The sequence below is a fragment of the Anopheles nili genome, chromosome 3, assembly GCF_943737925.1.
Source record: "Anopheles nili chromosome 3, idAnoNiliSN_F5_01, whole genome shotgun sequence".
In the NCBI taxonomy this organism is placed as follows: Eukaryota; Metazoa; Arthropoda; class Insecta; order Diptera; family Culicidae; genus Anopheles; species Anopheles nili.
In genome coordinates, this window is record NC_071292.1 from 31640084 (window position 1) to 31663375 (window position 23292).

The 23292-nt window shown below is 49.0% G+C and overlaps 1 protein-coding gene across 1 annotated transcript; it reads left to right on the forward strand.

Annotated features, from left to right (window-relative positions):
• Nucleotides 1-2766: 2766 nt before the first annotated feature.
• Nucleotides 2767-18617, forward strand: LOC128724082 (zwei Ig domain protein zig-8). Its single transcript, XM_053817846.1, has 9 exons — nt 2767-2948; nt 3990-4386; nt 12187-12261; nt 13003-13235; nt 13408-13524; nt 15287-15380; nt 16679-16806; nt 18178-18346; nt 18505-18617. The coding sequence occupies exons 3-9, from the start codon at nt 12207-12209 to the stop codon at nt 18615-18617; spliced, it is 909 nt and encodes a 302-aa protein (XP_053673821.1). The 5' UTR covers nt 2767-2948; nt 3990-4386; nt 12187-12206.
• The last annotated feature ends 4675 nt before the right edge of the window (nt 18618-23292 follow it).

Sequence of the window (23292 nt, forward strand, 5' to 3'; positions counted from 1 at the left end):
TTTTATTTGCTATTCAAATGTCCCTACCTCCCGTCGAACGATTAAATCACAATCTTACTTCGGGTTTTAATGAAGGTGCCAAACAAACGGATGCGTAAGATTCCCGACCGATGGAATGATTCACTTCACGAGGTCGATTTCCATACCGAATGGTGGCTTCGCTAATACCACGAATGCTTTCAATCCGCTAATGGGTTTACCTAATGTCCAACAAGATCGTAGACAAACACTGCCCTAGCACGGTTGTCTTCCAGGGATTGGTGCGTGGGATCGGACAGGATCGCGCTGCTCGCAAACCCACCAATTAATGTCAACAACGCGAAACAACCGCAATCAATGGCATCGACAAACGCGTGCGACGAATCACCTTCGGCATGCGAAGAGAACAAGGGAACCGAACCGCGTGAAACCGGACCCGCTTGCAATGGGGCGCTGCGGTTTGGCGCTGTTTGGTGAACGCGGGTTGCCACCTAACGACCTAATCAGATATACCGCTTATGTTTATTCGCGGGTCCCTTATGTTCCTGCGCTCACCCTCACAGCAGGCGAGTCGCCTGCTGACACATTCGCTCGTGCCCGCTCGGTATAATTGGATCCGGACCGACCTCAAATTTAATGTCGCAGTTCATCATCGGTGATTATGCACCTGCCTCCGGGCAGGCGTTACTGACAGCCTGAATCGATCTATGATTTGTGTTTGCTTGCGGCCGGCCAGTGCTGCTGTTGACCGAAGACGAGCTTGTCCTGTTGCAAACGCCCGGTTCAGACTGGAGCGGGTCACGTTCTTGATGGCTTCATTGGACGAGCAAGTTCACCAGCCAGATAAGCGTTTGAAGGATGCGATAGGGCACGGGTCGAATTCGTGCAGCTAGGTTGTTTGAGTGTTTTCGGAATCAGGTCATTGTGGAAGAAAACATGACTGGATTAATTAACCCCGTGGTAAAACATGGCGGTTTATAGGGTGCAGCCTAGCGATGTTTCAAAATCCCATCACAATCAATGGGTTGTGCTTCTGTTTCATGAGAATTAGTAAGAGCATTGTTGTTTGCTGCATGTGCTACAATTTGATGGGATAAATGTAGCTTTCCCTTTTGCTCACTAATGTGACATACATGAGTTTTCCTCAAAATTGCTTGCGATTCTAATCATACAAATTTTTTTTAGGCTATTTTCATTTTATTTAAATGATTGTTATTAATGGATTGTTTTAAAAACTTTCCTATATGGGTAAGTTTCACAAAAAAGAACGGCAAAAAATGTGTATCGCAAAGTACAAACCACCAGGCGTCTCCATTTCTTCATTGATTACATTGATACATTTTTATAAATTTAAAACTGTTTCTGTAACTTCATCATCTTGATAGACTCCATTTACAAGTTTTGTTCATGATTTCAATGACAACCATGTAATGGTGGTTTTTAATAACTTCAATTTTATTTTGAGAGATGTCCATCATGCAATTATTTCACGATACTAGTGGGCTCTTATTCTAAAGCATCGCGATAAAAAGTCTCAAAATTGTGTCCTTTATTCCTGCTCGGCCTGCTTGTTAGTTGAATTATTTTCCGCCAGAGCTCGCGAGTGGCTCTCGTTACCGGATCGGGTCGAGGTGGTGGCGTTCTCGCCGCACATGCGCATCACCACGGCATCTCATGGCGAGTGAATCCTCCGACCGGACGCCCGATGTTTTGATGCTGCTGCAGGCAATGGAACAACAACAGCACCGTAGGGGATAGCTTGTGTAAGCCGTAACTCTGGCAAGATCCTACGTCACCGACAGGCACGTTGTGCGAGGTTCCTCTCATCCGGTGAGCAATCGGCTACTGTGGGACTATAGGGCGAATGTGGTCGAAATGTAGATGTTGCGTTCAGTCAGTATGAAATTAATATTGGTAAAGGCAGTGCACTGAAACACGGAATTAATAGCAAATAATTAATGTATTGATTATGTTCGCTTCGTTTTTGATTTCTTTACAATTTTGCTTGATGCTTCAAAACTGACGTGAATTAACGAAATTCATTCAGAAATTAAGGTTTCGGCAGACCATACAAGAGAATTCTATGAGCGAGAGACATTACTGTACATCGGATAAAATAAGAACAGGGATATAAAATAGTCAAACAGCAACAAATGTAAAAAAAAAAAAACAAAGTAAACGCTTAAAACCAATACCCCAACATTTGCTGACAAAGCTAAAAATCAACAATCATAATGAAAGGTAGTAATGTTCGGAATTAGCAGCCCTGCAAATCACATTAAAATGAGTGTCTATCCTCAATAGTTTACATTACTGTGAACTTTTCTTACCCACGAGTCGCAATTAATTTGTAATTCATAAGTTTTTGTGAAAAAAAATAAAATGTGAGCGTATTTCAGCCTAAGCTGATGACCGATGGAGACGCCTGGTGTTTCGTAAATCCTTCTCCCGCGTGAGCTCAAATGTCTCACAACGTGAGCAACGGTTTTGTCTCACTACGAATGAACACGGGCTGGTTGTAGCTCACGCTAACTGTCGTTTTCTCCTTCTTTGCGGTGCTCGAGTTGGAGTGGCTTGCAGCCTCCACCCGAAAAGGCGTCAGCATGGGCAAACGTGAGTCCCTAACGAGCCCGTCAGTCTGTTCGTACAACCATCCGGAGTCGCTACTGGAACCAGCCAGTGTTTCGCCCGCGTACGCATTCCAGATCGTTCGAGTTGGGTTGGGTTGGCAGGCAGAAGGAAGAATCTGCCTTCATCTCCACACCCGAAGTGAGTGTGTGAAAGCAAGCAAAAAACACACACCGAAGAAAAGAGACGAAACAACATCACTGCGTTGGTTGACGCGCAAAAAAAAAAACGCGTTACGTGAGCCCGTGGAACGTCCGTGTGGTAACAAGCCGACGCAACCGACCCAGTGCCCGAGGGCGTGCGGTAACGCGGAAAAAGCTAAAAACGGAAAGCCACCGACGGTATGTGCCCACGCACCGTGCATGCGAGAGCTCGGGAAAATTCGATTTCCCAGCTGATCGAGTGATTTAGGGGCACAGATTTCGCGAATTGAAGTGGTTCGTTTACGGGGAGATGAGAAGCGTTTAGTTTTGGGTGGAGTTCGTTTACTTCCCTTGGTTGCTTTGTGTTTTTTTCCTTTCTTTTCGTGCTCGTCGTATCTGCTCGTCAGCCTCGACCGAGAGAAAGCAGCATCCGGTGCGTGGTACTGATTGAGTTTTCCCGAGACCGTACACTCAACGTTCAGGCGTGCCAGTGGAATGGTTTAAAGTGAAAAACCGTGCTTTAAGACACACGCATTCAACTCGAGCCGTGTGAGAATGGTGTAGCCGGTTTTCCGTGGTTCCTGGACGGGGTTTGCCTCACCTGCCGTTCGGCATTCGGTTGCTGGAGCTGGGGAAATTAGATTTTCCGCGAAGAGTACACCGAGCCTGAGTGTGTGTGTTTGTGTGTAAGAGAGAGTGAATGAGAGACCGAGAGCGAGAAAAAGGGGCGATGAAATAAAAATAAAACAAAACACCCATCCGTTGTTTGCCCGCCGAAGGGTGTCGGGAAAGTGAACGGCTCGAAATACATCACCCACGGTGCGTTTGGTGTGTGGCCTGACCGTGACCGTGAGGGAGACTTCGCGGGGTGAAATAAAGCAAAAAAAAAAAAACCGAAAGCGGCCGTCTAAAAACAGCCTTGTGCCCAGTGTGGGAAAGTGTGAAAAGGTCTCGAGTAAAATTTCACCAACTCCGGAACGGGCCGACGGGTTTCGCTTCCCGGTTCACCGCTCAAGTGGAACCAGCCCAGGGAAAGCGGTCGCAAAACGGGCTTCAAACTAATTGAGGTGGAAATCTGACGGTTCGTCCTTGCGAACCGGGCATTCCCGAGCTTTTCCCGGCCGTCTTTCAGTCGTGCGCGAGGGTGCAGTGTTTTATATCGGTGCTGAACATTTTTTTTTCACACACTCTCTCTCTCTCTCTCTCTCTATCCCTCTCCAACTCACGTCCTTTTTGTAGCACATTTTACTCTCGCTCGTGGAAGTATTTAAAAAGCAAACGGAACCAAGAGAAGAAAAAAAAATCAACCCACGAACCCAGGGAAAGGTGCAAATTGTCCCTCCCGGTTCCGGGTGTCGAAGAATTCCGCCAAGTGGCCGTGCCAAGTGCTTGTTGCCTGTCGGTTCCGTGCGGTTAACGACGGGCCGTTGTGCAAACGGTGAACCTTCGCCGCAGGCAGTACAAAAAGACGGATAATGGATGTTTCAAGGATTAACTGCGCGTGCTAGAGCGGCGAACCAGACCGTGTGGTGGTGCTGGTGGAGAGCAACAGCAACAACAGCAAAAAAAAAAGTATTCATATATATCAAGAGCCACCCGGAAGGGAGAAACGATTAACATGAACATTTTTTAAAAGGTACGTGCTCGATCAAAGTTCTTTGGGCAAGTTTTTAATTTTATGCCAGCCTCACTCCATCCCATGCAAGGCTTTTCAGCCACGGTTTCCCCATTCATCATCCATTACAAATTATCCGTTGAATTTAATTAATCCAAGCAGCTGATGCGGCCGGGAAGGGAAAAGTTTCGCATATTTTAGCAGAATGCGTGCGTTCCGGCGGCATTCATCACGTCGCAAGGCCTGCGAGAGCCAAAAAGAAAAACAAAACATGAAAAGCACACAACGAAAAACCAGTACATAAAGGCATCTTTAAACCAGCCACTGGTTGGTGGCAGGATTTTCGGCTAGAATAGCTCGCCCACCCACACGCCCGTGGGGTGAGATTGTTGCGTCAGATTTGACGCAAAATTAATTTATAATCTCCGGCTGGCTGGCTCTCTATCCTATTTCGGCCACGGTCGGCCGAAGGATTTAGCCCCAGCCCGGTGCTATCGATCGAGGACCACTTCGTCTGCATCGAGAGGGGTGGAGGCGGGGGTGGGTGGTTCACCGGCGGTGGATTATGGGGCGAAACGGCGCCACCCGTAACAGGCCAGGGTAGGGCCTATTTTTATTTGCGCTCTCGAACGCTGCCCATTAATCCATTCCGTGCGCTCGAGGCACACCAGACGGAAAGCGGCACACCACGGGTGCCGGTGTGTGTATGTGTGGGTGGGGGCGTTCGAGGGTGGTGGTTTATGTTTATGCTAAGCTCCCGCTGAGTTGAACGTCCACCCTGAGAGCAGGGTTCGCTGTGCTAAAAGCGCGCTTAGAAGCCAAAGCACATCCCGGTTCGCACGCTGTGATGATAAATTAATGAGCTGTGTGATGGGATGGCTGAGCTGGCGAGCAAGTGAGAAACGAGAGTGAGGAAGAGAGCCAATACTCTTCTTCTTGTTCTACTTTTTCTGTCCAGCAGCGCTTGCTTTGTTCACGAGCAACGTCTAAAGCCCGGACGGCAACGAGGCGGACGCAAAAACGAGCTCATTCCTATTCGCGCTATCGTTTACTTGCGCCATCCAAAAACGCACCACCCAAGCCAAACAGGATATTCATTACTACTCACGCGCTTAGCGCCTTTTTTTTTTTGATGTGCCAACCCCTCCACGAAGCCGGAATGTCGCACTTCATAAGCCTAATAGAAGTGCGCATTGTGAGCAGCGGGTTTTTTTTTATCGCCACTGATTGCCACCGGCGGTGACTTCATTAGGAACGACAAATGAAGGACCCGGTCGGTCGGTCGGTTGGCTGTACGACGCAACCGGACGACGCGACGCTTCACTCACTCAAAAGCTCATCAACATTCAGCTGGCTTGCCGACCGATGTACGTCGGTGTGTACGCGTGGTACGAGTCCGGATTGAATTTCCCTTCTGAAGGCTGGAAAACCCCGATAGTTAAAATGTTCCATTTTAATCAGATTTCCTGCCCGTACCCGGACTCACTCGGACCGGAAGTATCGTCCGTTGGGCGAGTCCTTTGGTGAGTGGGTGGGGACGCAACCTGATCCTCTAACTCCCGGAAGTTCCTCCCCGGAAAGAGCTTTCGCGTTGTATTTTCCTTATTATGGTTTTTTTTTCTCTCTCATCCAGCATAACTTTTTTTTTCGTGAGCGTCTGCCAACCCTGACGTTTCGTCCTTTCGATGAGGACGTTAGCGAAGCTTGTTTTATCCTCTCATTCACTCGTCCTTACTGGCAAAGTGGGAGAATGGTGTGTGTTTTTTTTTCTTCGTCTCTTCGCCATAAAAAAACGTTGTTTTTTGTCCTCTTCTTGCCACCCGCCGATGGTTATCGTTTTGACTGCTCTTTCATCCCCGTTAAAAATGCCCGTTAGCTGGCGCGCCTCTATGGGGGTGGAAGTAATTGCCGACTGCTTGCTGGCGAGCTTTGGATGGGCGCGTGTTCAAATTTCAAATTAGCCTACAACTCGCGGTAGGTTAGGGCATCGTGCTGAGAAAATGAAGCTACCGGTGGGAACGAAAATAAAGCATCAGCGCTGTTTTCCACGCTCAAGAGGTTTTTTTGGTGGGTTTTAACGCCACCCTCGCAGTGTGGAAAAACACAAGTGTGGCCATCATCAAGGCGCAAGAGCTCGGTTGAGGTGTAAAGAAAGAAGCAAGAGTAGAAATCGTTACTTTAGTTGCTGCAGATCGTGCTTTTAAAGTGCGGTTCGAGCTATCGAAAGACGAACGCTTTTCCGGATTCGTGTGCGTAGTTTTCCTGAGTAGCAAACGACGAGCAGAGCGATAGGCGTTGCGATGAGGCAGCGATAAAGGAGCCGGTGTAATTACGTTGGGAAAACAGAGCTGTCCAGTTTTGCGCCCCGGTACCCATTCCGACCGTGCATCGGGTGGCATGTAATCCTATTTGACCGGCCACGGGCGTCCGTCCAATCGCCCACGGGAAAGGATAATGTCTTGCTCCGCTAATAAAGAGTGACTTGTGGCGAGGAGCTAAGGGTGCGTTTTGCCCACGCAACCATCATCATCTCGTGCTTTTTTTTTCCGGAACCCGGCCAACTGCCTCGGCACATAAATCTTGACGAGGGCACCCGAAATGGAGGCGCCCGGCTTTCGGTTGTAAATCTTGCGAAGGTCGAATTCGGTACAACATTCATCAAAGCGTCGTCTGTTTGGCCTTGACTGCGGGACATCGAAGCGTGGGAAGACGCACCATGGCTTGGGGGGCAGTAAAACACCCAAAACACGGGGAAACAACATGAACCGCATCTTTACGATGGTGCGGTTAGAGACGGTTCAATCGCTTCGGTTCAGAGTGGCCATGTTGAACCGGAATTGCTAGAGTAAATATAATTTGTTTCATCCACGCCCCGCACTTAAGTGAAACGAGTTGCCGAGTGTTGGAGCAAGGATCTATGAACAAAAGCACCGCAACTAATCACGCGTGTCACTTGGCGCAGGAGAGCTGTCATTCCAACTGTCACACTTGACAATTGTTTTCTCATGACGACGGCTCCTCATCTGTGCCGTACATTGATGCTGACACAGATTGTTACGCAAATAGCGCCATGCAAAACGGTTGCCATGGTGAGAAACAAAAGCGGTTTTTGCTCTCACGCGTATCATGCAACGGGGGCTGTATATGCATATTTGCGTTGCGAAAACAGCTCCAGCCAATTATTGCGCGTGGGCTTTGGCAGGCTTGAAAGAAAAGAACAAGAAAAAAACCACCCCAAAAACGCGCCAAAAAGCCGATTTCCTGTGATCTCAACCCACTCACACCCAACACATTGCGCGTGGTGAGGGAACGCGATCTTAAGCGGAACGACGTTTACTTGCCGGATCAAACGGCGCGGGTGGTAAAGATAAAAAGCGCCAGTTGTTTCGATGGCCCTCGAGGCCCTCGAAACGCTCATTCAAAATCAAGTGCGGAGGGCCAGACCAATTTGCACATCCCGTGCCGGTGGCCCAACCCTTGCGGCCGTACATCGTAATTCATGCAAAAAGCGCGTGATAAAGACTCGTTTCGCGCGCCAGCATCAACCTACACGGGCTCGCACGGGCGGTAAGTTAGCCGAAGGATGCCCACTTAAAAAAAACACCACCACCGCATCTTACCTTTGTTTGTGCCGCTTGTTTTCGAGCGAACAATTTCATGGAAACATGAGTTGTACATGGTACGACGATAAAGCGCCTGAATGTGCACCCCCCGGGGTGGGGTTGAAGTTTCTCGGCTCGATGGGTAACCCTGGCAACCGGGGGTTGCGAGATTAAAGCAAGCAAGGCTAAATATCTTACCGAGTTTGTGTGCCGCGGGTGGAGGCTAAACATCAGAAAGAAGTTTACGAATAAAGAAAAAAAATTAAAATACATCCAACAAAAAAAAAACCCAGAAAAACAAACGCCACCGCGGCAACCGGGTGGCAGGTGTGTTCGTTGGTGTAGGATGTGTGTTGGTCCACCCCGAGTCTCAGTTCGGGGTAACGCGCTTTTCCCACAGCCAAAAGTTTGCACCCACTCCAAAAACCGCTTCGACGCGTGGCCAGGTGAACGCTGAAACCGGTGAAACCATATGTGACGCGCCGCGTGAAACGAGCAAGCGATGTTGCTTTTGTGTTAAACTTGTTTGTACACAAGGGTATCGGGTGTTGAACGCAACTTCACTCCTCGAGATGGGCTTTGAAGTTTGCTCGGTTCGTCCAGCCACCAGGTAACCGGATACGTTTTCTGGCCTCCAGCCACTCGGGCAGCTTTGGGAAGTTTTTCATCGTCCCACTGCCACGCGTCTGGCTTGGCGGAAAGCCCACAAAGCGGTTCACAGTGAGGGCCCTCATAATTGCGAACGAAATTGCGCACGTCAGGTTTGGCCGTGGTCCGTGACCATACACGCGTGGTGCAGAGGGCCCTGGGGCTCGATCTCCCGCGTGGACTCATAATTTAGCGATAGATTCAAGCCCGCGTGTGCAGCCATCGTTCCATCGGCTGTCTTCCGGTTTTGTTGGATGGTCCCCTTGAGGATCGGCTCGATTTTGCGGATATCCGCATAAACTTGCCTCCTAACAGGCCGCGTACTCCGTGGCGAAAGAGCGAGAAAGAGAGAGAGAGAGAGAGAGAGAGAGAGAGAGCGAAAGCAAGTTTCACGTAAGAGCACCGATGGGATTAGCATACGAAGGAAGTTCGTTGGGGCGTTCTTCTTTTTATGAAAATCGAAGCGCAATCCGTGCTGCCATCTGCAGACATCAATTTAACCTGATGGTGGGTGGTTTTTTTTTCTCTCTCATCTTCACATTTTTTTTGTTGCTTCCAGGGGTGGCTGTTTCGCTCGGTTTGCTGTACATTTTACATTCCCGGAAATTCCGGTTTGCATGGTGCTCGCGGGAAAAATTTCCTCCACCCAACGTGGGGTTAAGCCTCCGGGGGAAAACTCTCTCCCAAACGCCGGGACGTACATTTGGCGGAAGTTTAATTCACTTTTTTCTGCTCACCAAAAAGCTTCAACCTTCCCGCCCCGGTTAGATTCGGTTTTTCACCCGGAAGGTGGAAAAACCACAAAACGAAATGGAACTAACGTCCAAAATTCGGAGAGCCATTAATCATCGCCGCAAAGGACGCGGTGCGGCGATCGGTCATGGATTCAGGAGCTAGATCTCCTCGTAAGCTTCATCTCGTTTTGCGAGTAGACCGGTTGCCCGTATTTTGTGCGAATCGGACGCGCGTACTGATCGATTACGTAATTGGTTTATTTTTTTCTTTCTCTCTTCATTTCCGGCATTCTACTTCGTTCTATTTACTCCGCTTATAATGGTGCAACTTTTTTTTTGGGCCTGTGGTAGAGGTGTACTTCTTTCTTTTCACGTTGAGGAGCATTTTTTTTGTGAAAACTTTTTACGCTTACTTGCCGAAGTCCTGTGGTGGAAGCGATGGGGCAGAAAGCTAGTTCATTTATGTAGCCGACTTTTTTAACCTAAATTTTCTTCAATATGCGGATTATTCTTTGGCTATAAAATGAACGCTTTCATATTCAACACTATTCTAGTGAATCTTTTAAAAGATGCTGAATGGTGCTGTATGTTATTTGGCATAGAACCCACTTTTTAGCTTTGGAATAGATCCCATTCAATAAAAAAAGGCGATTTATTTGTAGCACACCGTTTTGAAATGACATAAACATTTCCATTGATGTAATTACATGATTACGAAAACTCCCACAATTACGTTACGTAGAAGCTCTTCCACACCAACTAATAATCTCACCGTTTCTATTTGATCAGAGTCGCTTACTCGCTGTGTCTGACAGAGTTTTGTGTTGAGCTCGCAACGAAAAACACTCTCAATTTATACAATTTCGCACATCACTTGCAAACGGTCAATTACGACCATAGCGCGCTGTTTGCGAGCAGGAAAAAAAAGTCGCTTGCCTGCGAGTTAATTCTATTCCGTGCCTTTTCCCGGGAAACACGGCTGTAAACCTGCGTACATGCTAACGGCAGGATTGTTCGTTTCGCTCGCTCTTTCGACGGCGAGCGGCAGATAATTATCTGGAGATAACCACAGTTATGGGTTTGTGCGTGTGTTTCCTACCCTACAATGAATTCAATTTCAGCCAGCGATTCAATCCACATAACCAGCTGTGCTGAGCAGCTGTGAGGTTCACATTTCGCCCTTTTTTATCGGACGAACCCTGGTCCGTGCTGGTCGAGTCCTCCGAGTCGTTATCGATGCAATGTTGTTAATAAACATTGCGGATATATTGAAATCCAATATTCCTGCCAATCGCAGCCGCAGCAGCTTGTGGTAGGTTCTGATCGCCGGCCTCAAATGCGAAACACCTACTCCGAGATGGTTTGTTGCAATAACGCCCAAGAAGGTGCAATAAAAAAGTGCTTCCTGAAACCCGTAATCATTCCAACCATGGCACCATTCCTGTGAACGAAGGGCACACAAAGCGAAGCTGCACTTCAGACAAAACCTCTCGGAATGCTGGGAATCGTTTATTGCTCCCCTTCGCGGGCGTTGCTCCGTCGGTAATCGTTGCGTTTCAAAGTTTGCTCTTCTCGCTGAGGCACGCTGAAAGAGCAACAAAACGAAAAATTGCACAACAAACTTGGATCCCTAGCGGGCAGCAACGTCACATTCCACGCAAGTTAGGGCTAGGCAAATGCAAATGTTCTCGTTTGCGCGCGCGAAACATTCCCCGTTTGTGGGTGCGTTTTATTTGCTGCCTTGCCCAAAGAAAACTGTAAGCTGTCAGCATTCTGCACGTTGGTGGGTGAAGGCGAAGAAGGCTAATGCCACCCGTGGTACCGAGACCGGAGCGATTCTCTTTTTCGTCCTGCAAAGCTTACCTTCCGCTTTCGGCTCTTGTGGCCATTGGAGCCCACCATGGTGCCCTTCCGAACAGATATGCGCCCATTCGCGATGGCTGCCGGTGGAAGGAATGCTTCCGTTTGCGATAAGCCAAACTCTCGGGCCGACAGCTTCCCTACCAGCGAGCGCTTTGGTGGGTTTGAGTTGGCCTAAAATGAAAGCAAAACATCATCGCTACACGCTAGCGTAAGGAAGCACCACGATTTTCGAGCCTTCGACAAGTCTTGTGGCCTTCGAGGTGCTTGATGCGTTGCGGCGTCGGTTACGCTCTACTTCCCAGCTGGCATCTGGCGAAGTGTGAGGTGTCGGCAAACCTGGCATCAACACACCCGGCCCGTACGGTGGCACGTTCCAATGTCGCAGGTGTAAAACGGCGGGACGTCTTATAAATATTGCCAACCGGTAAGCTCGTGGTTTTCCACCGGGCGAACGACGTCGTTGCGAAGACGCACCGTGAGCCTTTTGGGTGGCTCGGAAAAACCCCGCTACCTAGCCATCACGGGCGTTGTTGGGTGGTTTTATTTTTTTACTGCACCCCCCGAAGGGGCAGGATTTGTTTGTTTTCCTTCCGTTCAGGTGTGGGTGCCATGGCGCACGGTGGGCCGGAAGAAAAATGTGCTCATTTCAGGCGTATTTCAGCGGAATGGCAAGCAATAAATTAAAGCGAACAAGCGAACGAACAGACAGTGCCACCGTTTCGGGCGATGTCGACTGCCGTTAATGAGCGCACGGTGGCAGCATTTGAAGGGGTTCCACCGTGGTGAATCGTGTCCTACGGCTTAATTTTGTGGAGCTTCCAACTGACAGGGGGGGTTTTATTGTTTGTTCCATTTCGTAGTGTAGGTTTGCTTCATTCTCTTGCTCGTTTCCATCTCTCTTCACTGCATTGGGAGATGAATTGGCGAGTGGTTATATGGCAGCTGGGTTAAATTGTTCTTCTCTTCGTTCGCAGAATATGGATCGGGTTAACACATGAGAACTATGAAGCAAATTGCGGTTGTGATGATTCTCCTCAACATCAGCTACGGTAAGTAGATGGTCGAGAAATGCGGGCCTTTCTCTGGAAATGGCCCATTATCGACGAAATGTTTCAATAGCTTATTTTTGTTGGTTGTGTGGAGCTTTTACATGACAAAAACAGCCACACAGAGAGCTTTTAACGTGAAATTTCCCTAAAGCTTTTCTTTTAATTTTGTTTGCAAAAAGGTTTAGATGATAATTTTGTCAGACGGTTTATTTTATTTTATCTTTTTTCCGATTAATTTGTTGCTAAACTCTTTGAGCCGAAAAAGCTGATTTCAAAAGAATTACTGATGCCAAAGTAAATCACCATTATGATAGAATCGCTCTCTTCAGTCTTGTAAAGTTTCATTCGTCTTTTATTTTACTCAAAGTTGCGTTTGATGGAAACCTTTAAATGAACAAACTGGCTCTACTTTATGGCCATTTCACAGTGCTTAAGTTTCTCGTTCATTCAAATCCGTCTTTTCCCGGATTAGGTGTAATTAATTGGCATGTTCTCTCACCTTTGCTGTTCAGCTCTGTAAAATCTGGCTTGTCTGTCCTACCTAAAGCTCTTTTCCCAAAATGAACGAGTCTCCCCATGATGGTGAGCTTATGGTTCCACATACACTCACACACAACCACACACACAGCCCCCAAAACTGCCAGCGGAAATGTCACACCGCGGGCGTGTTTGCTCGTGGCCCACAATCCCACCAAACCGGAACAAAGCTCGCCCGCTAATCCTCTCCGGCAAATTTCGCAGGTCAGTTCTCGCGCTCGCAGTCGGTCGACATCGACGAACCGCACACGTACACACCACCGAGGCACTACTTCCAGACGTCCTCCTTCGACGAGGCCGACCTGGAGGACGACGTGGCGAAGAACCCGCTCGACCGGGGCCCCTACTTCGACATCTCAGCTTCGCGCAACGTCACCGCACTCGTCGGCAACACGGCCTATCTCAACTGTCGCGTCCGCAACCTCGGCAACCGCACGGTACGACCGACGACCCGCACGCCCCGGGTGACACGTTCCGGGAGCGAGTTGATTTAATTAAGTCGACTCCTTCCGGTGGGGGTGGCATCAGCGCCTGGTTTCTCTCACTCTTTCTTTCTTCCCTGTTTTTTTTTCTTCTTTGTTGCGTGCTTCGTGAACGTCTCTTCCGCAGGTTTCCTGGATCCGGCATCGAGATCTGCACCTGCTGACGGTCGGCAAAGCGACCTACACTTCCGACCAGCGCTACCAGAGCGTACACAACCCCCAGCTGGACGACTGGTCGCTCAAGGTAAGTGCGAGAGAGGACTTTGGGTGTGGTTTTCCACCCACTGCACACCCACTGCCATTCATGATAATGAGCCCGATAAGTTATTTGACGGCGCAACCCGGACTGCTTGGCGCCAATATGCCGCATCGAAATTATGACTCCCCACCGCTTCGGTGAGCTGTGGGCGAGAGTTTGGTTAAGATTTTCATTAGCTGGTAATCTGGTGCGATTATGACCCCGCAGAAAAACCGCCCCACTAAGGGCCGCCAGGGACGGTGATTGTTGTGTCAGTTTTATTACGGCTAGGATTCCAGCAGCTCCAGGAGCTCAATCCGATCAACGGATGGATTAACGCGAGGGCCGCTACTGGCCGCTGGAGCTGTAATGTGGCAAATGCTCGCTGGCGCTGGAATTTATTCCGTTTAATAGAGCAATTTCTATTTATGGGGTCCATGGGGTCTATGGGGACTATAGGGGACTAACGCGCCGGAACAAAGAAATGGCGTGGTTTGTGTTGCGAACTGCGCCGCGGCAAGGTTAAGGACCTGGACGAAACTTAACCTCCTGTGGACGTGTGAAAGTTGGGCGTGTGGCATTTATGGCGAGGCATGGGTTATGGTTTTACCTCGCGTAAATAAGCACGTCTGGAGTTATAATTTACGGTGAGTAAAGGTGGGCAAAGAAATTTGATGAGGCTTGGTTAAGTTTATATGTGCTGATTGAGTGGCTTTCAGGAATGGTTTGTGTTAAAACAACTTCGAACTCTCGTTAAATTCTAAGAAATAATCAATGAAAGCATAACGAAGAATTATGTTGCAGATTTAATTCTGGCAGTAACAAAGTAGCGCTATTAATTTTATGAACAAATAGTCATAAAATGCAACTATTGAAAGGCATATTTTCACAGTTTAAAATGCTGAGCTCGTTTTTCTCTTTTAAAATTCAAACCAGCGATCAATTAAAGCTTATGCTACAAATTTGGTACGGCAATTTCGCACACACGCCAGATACCATCATCGAGAGAGGAAAAAATATATGATTGGATTTTTCATTTCCCAAACGATTGATGGCCATAAAGCAGTAAGAAAACAAGCCACCCGTTCCCCAACATCAAAAGCGATTTCGATCGATCAGCTATTGGGGATTGATTTAACCCCAACCGCGTGTAATGTTTTTCGGGCAGCCGTCACCATCGATCGGGACAATCGCATCAAAATCGAGCCCCGAATCCCGACCAGGGATTTCCCGCCGCTGTCCGGGTGTTTTCCCACGACGCCCGCATATCGATAACATAACAAGTTTTGAATCTTTCCCCGCACAAGCGAACTTTCCGGCGAATTGCGAACGATACGTGTCCGGGTCGCCCGGAAAACGGGATCTTCGGGCTTGGCGCCCGGGGGGTGAAGTTTGTTCGAGCGCACTTTTGGAAAAAAAAAACCTCAGAAACCAGCAACTCAATTATCCGTCCGGCGTCGCCCACCGCCCACGCAAAACCCGAACTTCCAATCGGATGAAATCCATCGTATCGTATCATGTTCCCGGGGTCCCACAATCTTGATGGCTTATCGGACTGGCGAGACGTGCGGGTTTCCATCGATAGGAGTGAAAGTGAATGCTTCGGTTAAGGCCGTGTGTGTGTGTGTGTGTTTCCCCCCCCCCCAAAGCTGCTTGTTGTTGTGGCCATCGACTTAGCAGAGGGTATCGTGTTTTGCTCCCCTTTTCTTATATCTTCCATCCCGATAACTCTTTCACTCCTTCCGTTTTTGTCCTTTTTTTTCCACAGGTCCTGTATCCACAGCAGCGAGATTCGGGTGTGTACGAGTGTCAAATCTCCACGACGCCCCCGGTCGGTTACTCGATGATGCTGTCGGTTGTCGGTAAGTTGTTTATCGGCCAAAGGGACAGCACTCCCTCGGGCGCGTGGTTACCAGCGGTGGTCGCATTTCCGGTGGTGTTCTGGCGGCTCCGACAAAACTGCAGGCACTTCGGCCAAAAGTTGCTCCGGAACCCGCCGAAAGGGGGGTTCGCTCGAAAACAGCCCGATCCATTTCCCGCAAACCGAAGCGAAGTGGTGGAATTCAGTCGCACGCGGCCCGTCCGAAAGGCGCCCCAAACGACGCAATGTGAAATCGAGAACCAATTTCACGCGAGCGTTTTGGTTGATTAGATTTTGCTTCGCTTATTCTTTCGCTTTGGTTTGCTGTTCGCCTTCTTTCTTCGCTCTGTCATTTTCCTCGAGCGTCTAGACGCGGGATTGAGATCCGGTGCGAGCGTTGGGGACACAAAACCACAAAATTGGGCCCCAAAACCACACGACACGGTGTCGGGAGCAGATTCTTCGCACACCGAATTGACAGACTAATTATATTTCACCCTCTCGGGTCGGGTGAATGTCTTCGGCCGTGTAGTAGCTTCGACGCTTATCGAACAATTAGGATCGCGTCTTTGTCGACTCGACGACTTTGGGAGTCGAAATGGGGGTGAAATTCGAGACCCAGAAACCCAGCACGGGTAACGATCGCGTGGAGCCAACCGTTTAGTGGTTTTCATAAAACCTGATCAGCGATTTTCCACCGGGGAAATCAAACGCCATTACCATCCATCATGTGCGCCTGGCTGCGATCGCCATTCCGTGGTGGGCCACAACCCACCCACACACACGCACGCCTCGTGTAATCCCTGCGCTGGTGATGGGGAATTTCATTACGATGCGAATTCCCAAACGCATCCATCGTTCGGCGTACGCCCGGATCAGAAACCGGAAGGAGTTCCAACCCGGCAGCCCGGCATTCCGACGCACTCCGGGCACCCGCTGGAAGAAGCGAATAAATTATTTCATCGGACGGCTGGCTGAGCAAAGCGTGGGGATTTAAAGCGAGCAGTTCCCGGTGCCGTTATTACCACCCGGGGAGTACTCGCTCGGGCGGAGATAATGCCCTTTCCTAAGGCGGGCGCACCGGGACTGCTGACGTGTCTTGAGAAATTAATAAACACCTTCCAGTTGGGAGCTGTAATCTATGACTGCGAGTCGAGGAGTCGGTTGACGGGTGATTCGTAAATTATGCACTCAAAGCAAACATGCACTCATGCACGGAGCGCATGATTGAGACGAGCAAACGTACGACGGTCGTTCGCACTGATTTCTGACCATTTCCTTGTGGCTCGTTTTTCCCAGAACCCATCACGACCATTATCGGCGGTCCGGACCTGTACATCGACTCCGGTTCGACCGTGAATCTCACCTGCATCGTACGGCATCTACCCGAGCCACCGCCGCTGATCCAGTGGAACCACAACGAAGAGGTACGTTCATCATTCGCCCTCGTGGCACATTAAAACACTACCCAAGTTTCCAGTGCCACCGTTTACAGCCTTCAAAACGTTCACGGGTAACCTTCTTGATTGAGTGGAATTAATACCCACCGGTCTAGGGCCACTTTTTCCCCAACCAATACCCAACTTCGTGCATTAACTCACGGCACGTGCGGAAAAACTGGCAACGCACCGCACGCGGAAAAAGCGAACCAAGTGCAAAATGCGTTCGAGCTTTCTCGCCCTTTCCACCCACGATTGCCCGTGCAAAAAGGCAAACCCGGCCCCGGGATTTAATGGGCGCTCGTCGTTAGCATAATTTGCACCAATTTGCCGGTTAATGTTTCCGCGTTGGAGTGCAGTTTCGTGTTCGCGCATTTTTTTTCTTTTTGTTTGTTTTTTTTTTTTGCGTTTGCATGATAAGCGAGCGAGTGGTGGGCGGAATCGATGTTTGCTTTCCGCGCGGCTAAATGAAGCAATTTGCTGAACGATTGCTAAAAGCTGCTGCCAGGTTGGAGCCAGCGAAACTGACCTCGCGCTGTCGGAAAATGCTCCAGCGGTCCTTTAATTTTAGAATATCGGCATCGATTGCGAGCGGTTTGGAAGCGGCTAGCAATTGCGTTCAAAGCGTTCGATGGTGTTTTGTCTCCACCCTCAGTTCCACGCCAGGCATGGAGCCAGATTTTCGGTGGGCACGATTTTCGGGGAATTCCACTCACTTCGCTGCCTTGCTGTCTTATCTGCTGCGGATGACAGTAAATATCTTAATGAGTTTGGGCGCCTTCAAAGCGTTTGGATGTTTTGGGTCGTTTATTAGCTTCTCAGAACGCAGACAGACGCATATCCCGTCTGTCACGGCGTGGGTGTGGGCACTTTTCCGGGAAGGAAAACCTTTTCAACACCCGCGTGGCAATAATGGCATCTCGTCTAACGCGGCGGGCGTGCTTTTAGTGTCGAATGTGCTTCTATTTTTGAGTCGCTGGTTGTGCACGAGCTTGGGTCTTCTAAAAAAGGCAAGACACGACGTGCCACGCGCGCTTTCCGAATGTTAGAGTTCGCGTTTTTCTTTTATTTTCCGACGCGCTTCCTTTTGTTTCACGCATAACGATTGCTAGCGCGCGATGACGCATGTCACCGCATGGTTCAAGTGGGACGATTTTTCCTGGAAATCGTACGCTGCTGAGCCGAATTATCCTCTCAAGGCCGTCATGGTGCCGCGCGACATTGACTTCAACCGTTCCGCATTCACGCCACTCGACAAGTGGCAGGCAATCGGGACCGGTGGTGTTGCTATTTCTGGAAAACCACACGCCCGATTTTACTCATCGCCGTTTTCTTCGCACTCGCGTTTCGTCCTTGCAGGAAATCAACTACGATTCACCGCGCGGAGGCGTGTCGGTAATCACGGAAAAGGGCGAGATAACGACCTCCTATCTGCTGATCCAGCGTGCCCGCAACGCCGACTCCGGCAAGTACACGTGCTTACCCTCGACGGCCAACCCGATGACGGTTCACGTCCACGTGCTGAATGGTAAGTGGCAATTTTGCAAGCACCCACAGCCCCACTGCGGGACGCACGAGGCCGATTTACTTGATTGAAATTACTATCCTTTTGCATTCCTGCTGGCCCTTCGCGACGTGCATCTCATTTGCGGGGCGCTTTTGGAACTGGCTTCCGTTTGCTTGCAGGCGAACATCCTGCGGCAATACAAGGCACCGTTGGATTGCGTGGCAGCATTATCCTTACGTTCGCGCTGCTGCTGCTGATAATTGGACTGCGCGATACGCTTCCGGTGCGATAAGACGCGGCACTCTGGCTGCCGGTACCGGGTTTGTAAATCCCTTCTGTCCTACCGTAATTTCCCGGTGTTTGTTTCAGTCATTTTCCGTTTCCGTCCGTGGGACGAGGAATGAACCGTTTCGAAAATTAGCGAGCGAAAATGTTGCCACAAGGCTGGTTCGAGTGCGTTCTGTTCGATGTATATATATACATGTGTTTTTCTTCTTCTCGGCTAGTTATATCAGGAATACGATTAAAATAAAAAATCCCCACACGGTGCTCGTGCACTTCACCTGCAAGGATCGAATGCCCCCTCCAGAGAGGACCTACGAAGATCACTCATTTTTCCACCATCTCATCGATTCGCTCTCTCTTTCTCTGCTCGTGTCTCTCTTTATCTCTCACACATCCACATTTGTCCAGGTTGCACATTAATTTCCGGCCCCGATAGCATTTGTCTCGCAATTTGCTCCGAAACCGGCTCAATCCAAATCCTGATTCATTGCGAGGGCGAGCTCCAGCTGACGCTCGAGCCCTTTGTAGCGTGTGATGCGCACGCGAAACATGCGAATCTGTAAATACACATTCGTCATGCCACAAAACTAGCGGCCCGGTCGGTAGTTTGGAACCCCACCATAGAAGCAAGACGGATGAGGTCCGTTCATCTTTGACAGGATAACGCCGTGCCAACCGAAAAGGCAAAACCTCGTGTGCACTCGCGAACAAAGCCCACCAAAAAGGGACAGGTCCTTTTGGTGCTTTCGTTTCCCTTCGCGGCACCATTCACCCTTTTGTCGCTCGTGCCGCGTGCGATTCGGTGGGGAATCGAGAATAAAATAAAATAATATATCAGCGGGTCGGCTGCCTGACTGTGTGTGTGTGTGTGTTTTTTTCGTATCCTTGTTGCCTCCAACTTATTGTTTCGCAACCGGGGGACATGAAAGAACCGGGCGCTTGCCAGGAAAAGGATCCGCCCGAGCGGCGTGTGCCGTGCCGCTGGAAGGGATAAAAACAAATCTCGTGAAGATAAATTATTTCCGAATGAATGCCGCACTTGGCGATGTTTTTGAGGCGTATTCGCGTGTCCTTTTCCACCGTCGCCCGAAGGCGGGTCCCATCCCCGGTGCGGATCGGTTTTCTGTGGTTCGAACCAGGCCGGCGGATCACTTCGGGCGACTTCCAGAAAGATACGTCAAAGATACGGGTGTGGAAGGCGCACCATGGGCGGGTTTGATAAGGACGAATGAAACATTTGGCGATCTCCAAAATTGGATGGCCCTGGTGGGATGGGAACGTTTTTCGAAAGGATCGAAGCAAGCGGGAAAAAAGAAACCCCTTTTTATCTCCAACAATTCTTTGGCACAAGACCTAGAGAGAGTGAGAGAGAGAGAGAGAGAAAGAAAGAGAGAGCGATATTGGAAAGGGTGCTACAAAAATGTGCTACAAAACAAAGCAGCGATTCGCAATTACGTTGTGCATGCTTGTCGAACGGTATTACTTTTTTTTTTCTTTCGTCAAGATGTTTTTTCATCGTTGTGTTGTGTTTTGTCCGTACCCTTTTGCGAACATTCACGTGTACATGCGAAATGTGGAGGAAAGCTGAACGGCGCAGGCACACCTGTAAATAAGACAAACCGGCTCTTGGTAGGTTAAGCAAAACGTTATATGATGGAACAAGAAACACATATAAAAAAAAGACAAAACGCAAGAAGAATAAATAAGAATAACACAACTAGATCGCCCACACTAGCGCAGTTCGCGGACGCCAACGAAAGGATGTTGAAAAAAAAAAAACACTCGGTAGCACGGTATCGCGGCTGCACGGGAACGATTGGCTATAAGTAAACCAACTGTAGGTTTAAACTACGAATAAACCGGTCAGTGAAAGCAAGCATTCGCGGTGCGTCGAAGGTTAAGCAACCCGCGTAGGTCCGGTAGAATAGTCCGGCAGTGCCGCGTAACTCAAGCAAAACTAAGGACACGAAACTAAGGCACGATCGCCCAGCATATAGCTATTTTACATTGAATTCATTCCGTACCGAACAAAAAGGGAAAATAAGGCGAAAAGCAGAAGCACACTCACAATACATATTGATCAAAATGAATGGTAAGCGTCCTTCTTGGAACAAAAGCAACGTCAGAGAAAAACAAAACAAGAAAAGAAGCTAAAACGGTGTGCTGAGCGAAACAAATGGGAAAGTGTGGTCATGTACGAAATAAAGTGAAATAAATGCAGAAATGATCTGTGGTACAACGTATGTGTGGGTGTGTGTGTTTTTTTCATCCTTTTCGCCAGTCGGCGGTAGATTGATGACCGGTTTCGTGAATGTATAGGGTAAGTACGCTCAACCCGCGCTCGTTCGGGAGCCCTTCAGATCGGAAGGTGGAATCGTGGGTGGAACGCATTAAAATGACTGAATAAAAGTCTGAAAGGCTCTCAGACACACCTCACCGTTCGTGATTGTGCGCGCGTTTGTTCGCCTTCCGCAGCCAATGGATTTTTGTGTTTCTTTTCGCTCCCGCTAAGAATGCTCATACTTTTTTTCCTGTTATTTCGCCTTCTCTCCTTCAACGCACCTGCCCAAAAAAAAAAACCGGCGTGCTTGATGGAAACAGTACCGGAATCATCCAATCCTTCCTCCAGCACCGGATCGGTTTCGATGTTTTGCTGCCAGCAGCGAAACTGCGGCTGGAAGGGTCCGGTCCGTAATCCTCGCACGGGATGGATCCTGCGCTTTCATTTCTGTGCGGGTGTTTCTTTTTTCTTTCTCTTCTCTTCTCTTCATCATTCTTTCCGTTTCGTTCACCGTTGTCCCGCAACTTTTCATGGCACGGTTGCACATTATCTGCTTTGTAGCGGTATCATGTTTCTCTTCGTTTTGAAATCATTTTTCCTACCGGTGGCTGTCATTTTTTTCCCGTCGCTGGTCGCTTCTTACTTCTTTTCGAGTTTCAAGGGCTTACAAACGTTTACCTGTCCAAAAAGGGATGGCTTCCGTGCGCCCGTTGGGTGGCCACTGGTGGGATTGAGCGGCTGCTTTGTTCTTTTTTTTTACTCGCCTGTGGCAAACATGCATCGGCATTGTTACGCTCGTTTTTCCTTTTTTTTTGGGGTGGTATTTATTGAGCGCACTTCAGGGGTGAAGAAAAAAAAAGCCCGGCATTATTCTTTTACCAGTAAAGTGATCCTTCCATTTAACATAACCCCTAAACGAAGGGAATAAAAAAAAGGCAACGGAAACACGCTTCACGCTGCGTGCTATCGCATGTATCATAATTGAGCGTAAGTGTAAGCTCGGAATTGGCACGATACACACGATACGGGTACACGTATCACGTGAATCCTTCCCAAGCCGATCGAGAAAGCGATTTCTGGTCTCGCCACCGCCTCCGCTCACCCAACGGCTCGAGATAATCCCACCCCACCGTGGCGTGACCTTTTCCGAGCGATGTTCCCGATTGTGTTGGCGGATAATAAAGGCTTAATCCTCTTTGCGAGCAATGGGATTTGGCGGGGGATGACACTGGATTTGTCGCCCCTTTTGCAGGACGAAAAGTCTGGGCTGGCATAGCGCGTAGCGTCTGCTACTTAACGTATCCTTTGATTCATCGCTCCCACGAGAGACCCGTGAACACAAACAGAGAAGGGATACAGAAAGACCGAGAGAGAAAGCGAGAATGGGATGGAAAGTCCAGGGATGCATATACTCGCTGGCGCAAGGGAAAATGAAATTGGATTACGATTTGTCGTGCTTCCGGGGGTTTTCCCGGTTTTCCGGTGGGTCATGCGATCAGTTCGAGGCAGACTTTTTGATGTCCGTTTGTGAAATATCAAACGATTCGGCTGGCGAAAGAATTACGCAGCATTTTTTTCGCCCCGAACCCGAACCTGTGGTAATTAACAAAACTGATTCGACTTCGAGCTAAATGGGGTCGAGCATTTGGTCAATAAAAATTAAAAAAAAAACACAAGCACAAACTCCCAAAAAAAGCACACACAAAAACAGACCCATGGAAAGTGTGTGCATATTAGAGTTTTCCGACTCGGCGCATCAAAGGCGAATGGGAAACACTTTTCACCCCGGAGCCTGGGAAAACCCCTGTTGCGGTTTACCGAGGCGCGTCCGTGCGATGCCGAAAGGGATTTTTAATTACATTCCCTAATTAACCTCGGGCGGCTTGCGGGCCAAGGCTCAATCAGAAAAAGGGTTCGTGCGGGAAAATTTAAGACGGGTGGGAAATTCAATTTATAACGTTTTCACACCGCCCAAGTCGGAACTTCTCCAGCCGAGTGGCCAGTGCCCGGTCGGTTGAGTAGTAAAGAAAAACAATGCAAACTCAAATTGCTTTTATCTTTTGCGATCGTGGGCCCAAAAGGGACGTGCGGTTTCGATCGGTGTTGTAAATTAAAATCCCCGTTGGAGTTTTGGATAATTTGTCTGGGGCTACTCCTACCCGTACACTTTTATTAAGTAAACTCCGGCCGGTAAGGTGTTTTACACGGTTCGTTTGTGGGGAAAATGGGGAGAGAAAAAAATAGCGAACCGAAACAATCCAAGGATATAATGCACGCGATGGGTAGCTTCAGATCGACAACGAGCGTCACATGCACGGGTGGCGCTTTGAATAGCAAATTGATTGGATTCCCTCTGCGGGACGAACCCAATCAATTTCGGCTGTCGGCGCTAAATGACTGG